This window comes from Vulpes lagopus, chromosome 3 (assembly GCF_018345385.1).
Source record: "Vulpes lagopus strain Blue_001 chromosome 3, ASM1834538v1, whole genome shotgun sequence".
Classification (NCBI taxonomy): domain Eukaryota; kingdom Metazoa; phylum Chordata; class Mammalia; order Carnivora; family Canidae; genus Vulpes; species Vulpes lagopus.
Window position 1 is genome coordinate 19,823,400 of NC_054826.1, and position 9,419 is coordinate 19,832,818.

Consider the following 9,419-nt stretch of genomic DNA (forward strand, 5'->3'; position numbering starts at 1 on the left):
TTATCACACAGAAATGATGACCACTCCCCCAAATCATTAGACTATAGCAGGTGAATGTTACTAAAAGCAATTATGCTTTACTTACTCTACCATTTTAAAGTTTTACTTAATCTTTTTCATTTACTCTACATCCCACATGGGGCTCGAACTCATGACCCAGAGATCGAGCTCCTCTGACCCAACCAGGTGCTCGTCTCTAACATCTTTAATACCCATATATATCATGAGCTCTGCTGTGCTACCTCATATTGCATTCTTTTCCCATCATCTTCCAGTGTTGTCTACTTTAAGGAATCCTGGGAATTTTGATTATTTCTTATCTTCTTAAACAGTATCACAACCCAGTTCAAAAAAATTAGTGCTCTAGAACAGTCACTTAACAAGTAAATCTAATATCAAGTTGTCCCATCTCCAATCCTATGGTAATTCACTGATATTACAAGGCTATTAAAAATACCTTAGCACACCAGATACTTTTTAAAACCAGAACGTTTATTTTGACTAATCGTTGATATCCTTAAGATGAACTGGATGCTGCAACAGCTGCCCTCTTGGGCTTAGGTGTCGTTCCTTCACGGAATCCATGCCTGTATCATGTTAAAAATGAAAACCATTATTTCAACAATACATATATTTCAAATTTTATTAATACAGAGTTCAATGAGCTTATCTCAGTTAAATGCTGAAATCAGTATCAAATTCATATGTTCAGACATTTATTTTTACAACATCACTGATAAGCTGCAACATTTCATTTACTTCTGCTTCAAGATACCCATTTTAGACATATACTTAACTGCAACTGGAGCAAAAGTCAACCATTTATTTGGCTGTACTGATCACTGGGCCAGTACTTCTCTCCTGCTTGTTAAAAAGACCCATTTGTGAAAATGGGTCCCCAGGCTGTCAGGCAGAGATCCTAAATACTTTCCTTTAGTCAAGGAGCATGTTTAATTGCAGACATTCTCTAAACTGCTTATCTATGCTTTGCATTTAACTCCTTTAATATATATACACACCCTAAGGAGAAAGTTACTGCTATCCCCCTCTTAAAGAGTTGTGAACTGAAGCACCAAAAGGTTAGTCTGGCTTCAGTTCACACTCTAAGTCCTCCTACATGGCACTGGCAGTCCCCTGACACTAAGCTCACACACTACCTCATGATGCTTTTAAAGTGCAAAGAAGAAAGGTCACTCCAGCATGCAAACACATCTAGGGGTGTCTGTTGTGTTTACAAAGCCCCCAGATGCCTTGTGAGGTTTTAAAATGAAAAAGTCTGGAATTGGGGCAAAGGCCAGGGCTTCAACTAAGCATCACATAGGACAGGACAGCCTCCCCAACAAAGAAATACCTTCGTTTAGATCTAAATGACTGACACCCTCAAAAGGCAGTTTCTCTCCATTTAGGTTGGAGCTGAAATTCTGCATTTCTAACAACTCTAGAGACTTTAACAAGAGAGCAAGATAGTTTTATTTCTATACAAATGCCCCAACTCAGATGGTTTTCTATAGCAGACTTGCCTGAAACCACAAAAGTGAAGGCCCAACCTGAGGCCTCATTCACAACTGTCTTGACAAATTTTGCTGCGAAAGTGAGATGTGACCTATCCCTGAAAAACAGCATTAGTTTGGGGTGTCCAGCTCAAACCACACTCTAGACATTTATAGCTTATACTACTGCTCCTTGAGAGATCAACGAAATCTAGATTACCTCATCTGAAGGTTACAGTGGCAGCAGGAAAAAAAAAAAAATCCACAACCTTCCAACATGTCATCCCCACCAACCAGGGTAGTATCTTTATTTCACAGCAGATAAACGAGGCTGTTGTTCTCCAAGCTCACAGAACCAGTCAGACGATAGAAACACACACACTGTACCTGAATCTGCGGTATACAATTTTTAGGTGCCTCATTCGACCGGTCCCGGTGGTATTCCGTCTTTTGGCCTTGGCACTCCAGTTATCTGAAACACAAATTGAGGTAAGGTTCTGATTTGCAACCCCCGCCCCTCCGCACGTACATTTTAGGCCCTGTGGCCAACACACTTGTTAGAGTGCCTTCCGTGTTTTTTCAACCCGCTTCACCCGCACACAGATGCACTTCTGCGTTAAGGCCCAACTAATGCCCGAAGCCGTGCCCGCGTTCCTACAACGCCGACGAGCGAAGGACACCCAGCCCAACACCTCACACGGTCGGCCTGAAAAGCGCTCCACTTACACTTTCTCTTCCGCTTGGCAGGGTAGCCACACTTGCCGCAGGTGGACTTCTGAAGGTGGTAGGCCTTAGAGCCACAGCGGCGGCACAACGTGTGCGTCTTATTGCGACGCTTTCCGAACGATGACGTCCCCTTCGTCTGCAAAGGGGAGACACAATTTTGAGATCTGGCGCTTTCTATACATCTCCCGACGTTTTCAGGAAAACAGACCACTGATTATAAATGAAAGACAAATAACAAAAGTTTTTTTTTTTTTTTAAAGACAATCCGGGGCTGAAGCTGTGTCGGAGTGCTACATCAGAGGAACTGCCAGCATTTCAGATTATCGAAAGCATCCTGCCAGGGTTGCTCTATTTTGAAATCCGCTACGTTCTTTGAAGGAGACAGAAAAAGTAGACAAGTCGGAAGTAGAAGTAACGTGGCGGTTTCCCTACCTACCCCGACCCCCGGCAACTGAGAGCTCCTTGCCAGGCCTCACCACCAAGGAGTTCCTTTGCGCACAGAGCCAGACGCTCCCAGACCACGCTTCTCCCTTCAGTTCTCATCCGAGGGCAAGGCTCCTCCAAAGATCAAAAGAACCAAGGGATCTGGAGTGGCTTTTGCTCCACGGCCGTTAGGCTCAGCCTCCCCAGGGAGCTAGGAGCCATTCTTCTGGCTCCTGAGGGCCACCGCGTGCCCCCCTCCTACCCCCCCGCTCCCTCCCTCAGGAACCTTGCCGGCCCCCTAAGGATGGCAGGAAACGCGACGCAGAGGACGAGGATGGAAAGCGATTCAGACGACCATTGGAACCAACTCACCATCTTGTTTCCGCGGCAGACCCCAAAGAGGCCGGAAGAGGAGGAACTTCCGCTATATCGTGCTCAGAAGCTTCCGCCCAGGGAAGTACTTCCGGCGGGGCGCGGTGCACCGTCCTCAAACGTCCGTAGCGGCACCGTGGGTGGGGCCTAGGGGCGGATGCAGAGCCAGGCAGGGCCAATAGGGGTTTCGGAGCCCGGCCGGCGGGAGGGCTCACGGCTTCCCGGCGTCGGAGTGGGCGTGTTTCGGCCGACCCCCCCGGGCGGAGAGCAGCCCTGACGCCGGAGCTCGGTGCCGTGTGCTGGCGCTCCGGCCCTCCCGCCGCCTCGCGGGTTTGCGGCCGCCGACTGGCGGGAACCTGGGGATCCCCGTGCCGACTGCGCGCTTCCGGCGTGTGGTGGGGCGCCGGGCAGGGGCCTGCGACGCGGTCCGGGAGAGGCCGCTCCTCCAGGGCCCTCCCCGGGCCGCAAGCTTCCGGCGGACGCTGGTTCTCCCGGCGGGGCGGCGGCGGCGCGGCCTCACCGCCTCTTAAAGAGAAAGGCGAATAATGGTTTGGTTTGGTTTGGTTTGTAAATAGATTGTAAATAGATTTTTTTTAGATGTCATTTTTTTAAAGATTTTACTTATTTATTCATGAGAGAGAGAGGCAGAGACGCAGGCAGAGGGAGAAGCAGGCTCCATGCACCGGGAGCCCGACGTGGGACTCGATCCCGGGACCCCAGGATCACGGCCTGGGCCGAAGGCGGCGCTAAACCCCTGAGCCTCCCGGGCTGCCCTCTCGTGCCGATTTATGCCGATAGTTACCAATACTGCACACTCAAAATCTGCCGAGAAGGCCCACCTCTACTTTAAGTGCTCGTAACCACAGTTAAGACACACCTTACGGTTCTGGTCAGAAGTCTGAGATGGGCCTCGCTGGGCTGACCTCCAGGTATGGGCACGGCTGCCTTGTTTTCTTGGAGGTTCCGGACTCCTGGAGGCCGTCAGCATGCCTGGCTAGTTGTCTCCTTGCCCCTTCCAAGCCTGCAGGAGTCTCCTATCACACCCTCTGCCTCCTCCGACTTTTTTTTTTTTTTTTTAAGATTTTATTTATTCTTGGAATCCCTGGGTGGCGCAGCGGTTTGGCGCCTGCCTTTGGCCCAGGGCGCGATCCTGGAGACCCGGGATCGAGTCCCACGTCGGGCTCCCGGTGCATGGAGCCTGCTTCTCCCTCTGCCTGTGTCTCTGCCTCTCTCTCTGTGTGACTATCATAAATAAAATAATAATAATAATAATAAAAAACTCTCGAGCAAAGATCGAGCAGATTGTGGCAAGCTGCCGCGCATGCCAATTAACAAATGCCTCTGCCCATGGATCTAACCCGGGCACGGCTCCGAGGGGACCGCCCAGGAGCCTACTGGGAAGTGGACTTCACTGAGATGAAACCTGGAAAATACGGGTATAGGTATTTACTAGTGTTAGTAGATACTTTTTCAGGATGGACAGAGGCATTTCCCACCAAACATGAAACGGCACAGATCATGACTCAAAAACTGCTGGAAAACATCGTACTGAGGTATGGTTTTCACATTAGAATTGGGTCAGACAAGGCCCAGAATTCGTATCTAAGGTAACACAGGGAGTGGCACTAGTACTTGGGGCAGATTGGAAATTACATTGTGCATATAGGCCCCAGAGCTCAGGACAGGTAGAGAGGATGAACTGAACATTAAAGGAGACCTTAACTAAATTAGCCCTGGAGACTGGCGGGACTGGGTGACTCTCCTCCCCTTCACCCTATATAGTGTGAGGAACTCCCCATATAAGATGGGACTGACCCCCTACGAGATCATGTTCGGTCTTCCTCCACCTATTATCCCCAATTTATTTATTTATTTATTTATTTATTTATTTATTTATTTATTTATTTATTTATTTATTTTATTATCCCCAATTTAAAACCTGAGGTGCTTCCTGACTTTGATGATCACTAACTCCTTTTCTCCCTCCAAATGTTACAACGAACCCATGAGCAGGTGTGGCCTAAGCTGAGGGCCCTCTAGGAGACTGGGCCACCCCCGGACCCCATCAATATTGGCCAGGTGACTGGGTATATGTGCGTTGATACCAACACCAGACACTTCAACCTCGCTGGAAGGGACCCTACCTTGTGATCCTGACCACTCCCACCACTCTCAAGGTCGATGGGATTACTCCCTGGGTCCACTACACCCACATCTGGCCAGCTGACCCACAAGCAGTTCTCAAGGACTTTGTTACAGAATGGAAAAGCCAACCAGACAAGGACAATCCCCTAAAGCTAAGACTGCGCCGTTCTCACTTATTTCCCACCTCCAAGACTCCCTAGTCCGAGGTTGTCCTTCAAAATAGAAGGAGATTAGAATTAGTCTTCTTACAACACAGGGTTGGGGGGGTTATGTGCTGTCTTTAATGTAAATAAGAGTGAGAACAGCAACAAGGTTGGTAAAAATCCTGGTTTAATCATTCCCCCTGGCTCACTCTGAGAGCAACCTGGACCCATGATTGGGTCCTGCATAGGATCCTCTGAAAAAGGGGGGAATGTGGGACCCAGGAAATTGAACAAAATCCCCTACCCCTGGACAAGCAGAGCAGGACTGACTCTATTTTGGGCTGCACCCGCCTTGTGCTGACCTGCTTATTACTTAGGGCACTGCCCCGCCCTAGTCAAAGACCAGGGCACACCCTAACCGGAAATCCGGCTCAGGGGACCAGCGTGACTGTGCAACTTTCTGCCTATCCCATTGGCCACTGGCCCCTATAAAGTTGCTAAGCCTCTTAGTCTCGGGGTCCAAGACCCTGCTCCGCTGCTGCTTCGGGTATACTTGGTCCCAGGCTCGAGCTTGTAAATAACCCTCGTGTGTTTGAATCGGTGTGTCGGCTCCTTGGCGGTTTCTCGGATTCGCGATCTTGGGCACAACACCTACATGGAGCCTGCTTCTCCCTCTGCCTGTGTCTCTGCCTCTCTGTGTGTCTCATGAATAAATAAATGAAATATTTTTTTAAAATGCCAGGTTGGGAATGGATCAATTTTTGAAAGAGATGATATATGCTATTCCTGGGTATTTGCTCTATGACATTTTGCCTTTCAGCAGAGAATAATGGAAACAACATAAATCCTGCATCTGTGATTCTGATGCAACTCAAGTCTCTTCACCAGAACTTGGCACTAGTTATTTTTTTTCCACCTACAATAAATGAAATTACTGCTGACTTTTCTCTTGAAGACATCAAATAAATTTCTTAGCTGCAAACAAAATTTTTACTCCTGTGTCATTGATTTGATTTGGGGGGTATATTTTCAAATCTGCATCTTCCTGGCTACCCTTCCCCAGCTCCATCCCATTTGCATTTTAAGCTTGTGCAATGCAAATTTTCTGTTACCAAAGAACTGAATTTAAACTTCCTACGATTAAATTTCTTTGCTAAATATCTCATTTAAACTATGCCTTTCCTTCCCATCAACTTTGAAATCCCCCAGGACAGGTTACTTGTGAGAAGGGAGGGTATTTAGGGTGGAACAGTGGGGAGGAGATGGGGTTTGAGGAGCTTATGAAAATGCCTTACCAACCAAGGTGAATAAAAAACAATTGGCAAACTTGCTGACATTGCCTGTCAAATTGTTAGTATTAGCTGAGATGCATCTCAAAATTCATACTTTTGAGAGACGTTTAAAACTCTTACCTAAATTAATTTTTTAAATTAATTTTTAATGTAAGGGTTTTCTTAATCTTTTTCAACCTCAGGGACAGCAGAATTGAATTCATCATTATCCTTGGTTCTTTTTTTTTTTTTTTTTTTTTTTAAATTTTATTTAGGGGATCCCTGGGTGGCTCAGTGGTTTAGCGCCTGCCTTTGGCCCAGGATGTGATCCTGGAGTCCCGGGATCAGGTCCCTCATTGGGCTCCCTCCATGGAGCCTGTGTGTGTGTGTGTGTCTCATGAATAAATAAAATCTTTAAATAAATAAATAAAAACATGTAATGCGGTGCTTTTTAAAAAAGGGATTTTATTTATTTATTCATGAGAGACACAGAAAGAGGCAGAGAATAGACAGAGGGGAAAGCAGGCTCCCTGCAGGAATCCTGATGCAGGACTCGATCCCTGGACCCTGGGATCATGAGCTGACCCAAAGGCAGACAATCACTGAGCCCCAGGTGCCCCTATCCTTGGTTCTTAATGCATCTTAAGCATTGGTCCATGTATGGCCTGCCTTTATTTACATATTTAATTATCTTTAATAATATAGTAAGCATCTGTAAATTCATCTCTGGATGATATCCTATATCTTAACTCCATGATCTTACTGTCCTCTCATCCCATCTTATCCCCAGCCTCTCCTGAACTTAGGTAACCATCCTTCTTAATTTCATATTCATTATTTCCTTTCTTTTCATTTTACATAATTTTTAAAATTACTTTATTTTTAAGTATTTTATTTTTAAGTTAATCCTTATATCCAACATGGGGCTCAGACTTACAACCCCGAGATCAAGACTGCATGCTCTACTGACTGAGATAGCTAGGAATCCACACTTTTATAATTTTAATGACTGTATACTCCTAAGATGTGTGTGTGCATGTATTTTAGTTACATTCAATTTTTTAAAACAGTGTCATGTGGTACATAATCTTTTGGGACTTAAAGTTTTCCTTTTATATTTTTATGATCATATTTGGGTCACTGAAGTTCATTCTTTTTGAGTGGTGTGTACTGTTACATGTTTACTACATGTAATACTACAGTTTATTCACCCAGTATCCTGTTGATAGTTATTTATATTGTTTTCAAGTTCTTGTGAACTATGTAAATAAAGACCAACTAGGAGTGCTTGGGTGGCTCAGTTGGTTAAGCAAACAACTCTTGGTTTCTGCTCAGGTCATGATCTTGGTGTCTTGGGGTCAACCCTGTGTCAGTCTCCATGCTTAGCGTGGTGTCTGCTTGGAATTCTCCCTCTGCCCCTTCTGCCTATGCACTCAGATAAATAAATAAATCTTAAAAAAAAAAAAAAAGATCAACTAGATAACTTTTTTAAAAAATCAGGGGTGCCTGGGTGACTCAGTCAGTTAAGCATCCTACTCTTGATTTCAGCTGAGATCATGATCTCTGGGTCCTGAGATCAAGCTCTGCATAGGGCTCTGTGCTCAGCATGGAATCTGCTTGTCTCCCCTCTTGTATGCACATGTATTCACACTTTGTCTCTTTCTCTCTCTCAAATAAATAAAATTCAATCTAAAAAATAAAAAATGAAGTCTCTTAATAGAAACAAAAAATGTAAACTATTAAGATATAGTAGTGTTTAAAGTAGGAATTATGAATCCCTCCATAATCATACCCCCAGAGATAACCAGTGTTATAATTGAGGTATCTCTCTCCTGACAGTCTTCTTTTTTAAAAAATATACTTATATATACATTTATATATATATATACATTTATATCTATATACACGATACACATTTTAATTTTTTAAACAAAAGTGGGATCTGTAACTTTCTGGGTTTTTGTTTTTTAAGATTTTAATTTATTTATTCATGAAAGACACAGAAAGAGAGAGTCAGAGACACTGGCAGGGGGAGAAGCAGGCTCCATGCAGAGAGCCAGAAGCGTGACTGGATGCCAGGACCCAGGGATCACACCCAGCCAAAGGCAGATGCTCAACCTCTGAGCCACCAGGCGTCCCACTTTTTGTCTTTCTTTTTTTTTTTTTTTTTTCTCTTTTGGTCTTTCATAGCAATATATCATGGATATTAGTAGTTGTCAAAATATATATACTTACTTCATCCTTTTATTTATGTTTTTATTTTTCTTTAAGTAAACTCTATCCCCCACTGTGGGGGTTGAACTCATGACCCTGAGATCAAGATCACTGAGTGAGCCAGCCAGGCACCCTGCTTCATCCTTTTAAATTGTTCTTTTCTGTTGAGGTATCAACGTTTATTCCACAAATCCCTAATTTATGGAAATCTTTGTCATTTTAAATTATCTGCTATTATAAACAATGTTATCATGCAGATTCTTGCACATATTATATCTTTGGGCATTTGTCTGATCATTTCCTTAAGATAATTTCCTAGAAGTGAAATTGCTGAGTTGAATGACTTAAATTTGTGTTATTATCTATCAGCATTTATTTGTTTATTGCTGTGTATTGCCGGATTTCTCTCCAGAAAGAGTTAATCAATTCACATTCTTATCACAAATAGAGCTCAGAGCAGAGAATACCTTGTCCAAACTGAAGTTCAAGAGAGATTCTGGGAGGAATTGACTCAGGCTAATCAAGATGAGACAGACTCAGGTCATCAATAGAGTAGCTAGGTAATCTACAGAGAGCCAGGCTGGGGGTGCTCAGGGCTAGATTCCCCCACTATCTTGGCTTGTTTGTATCCACTC

The 9,419-nt window shown here is 44.6% G+C and overlaps 1 protein-coding gene and 1 non-coding gene across 2 annotated transcripts; both read right to left on the reverse strand.

Moving 5' to 3' along the window:
• Positions 1-471: 471 nt before the first annotated feature.
• RPL37 (ribosomal protein L37) lies at positions 472-3,420 on the reverse strand. Its single transcript, XM_041750232.1, has 4 exons — positions 3,012-3,420; positions 2,217-2,352; positions 1,878-1,962; positions 472-587 (listed from the first exon to the last, which is right to left on the reverse strand). Exons 1-4 carry the CDS (start codon positions 3,012-3,014, stop codon positions 518-520), a joined length of 294 nt encoding a protein of 97 aa, XP_041606166.1. The 5' UTR covers positions 3,015-3,420; the 3' UTR covers positions 472-517.
• LOC121488557 lies at positions 664-743 on the reverse strand. The gene has a single exon (XR_005987171.1). It is a non-coding gene; the product is annotated as a small nucleolar RNA SNORD72 (small nucleolar RNA).
• Positions 3,421-9,419: the final 5,999 nt, after the last annotated feature.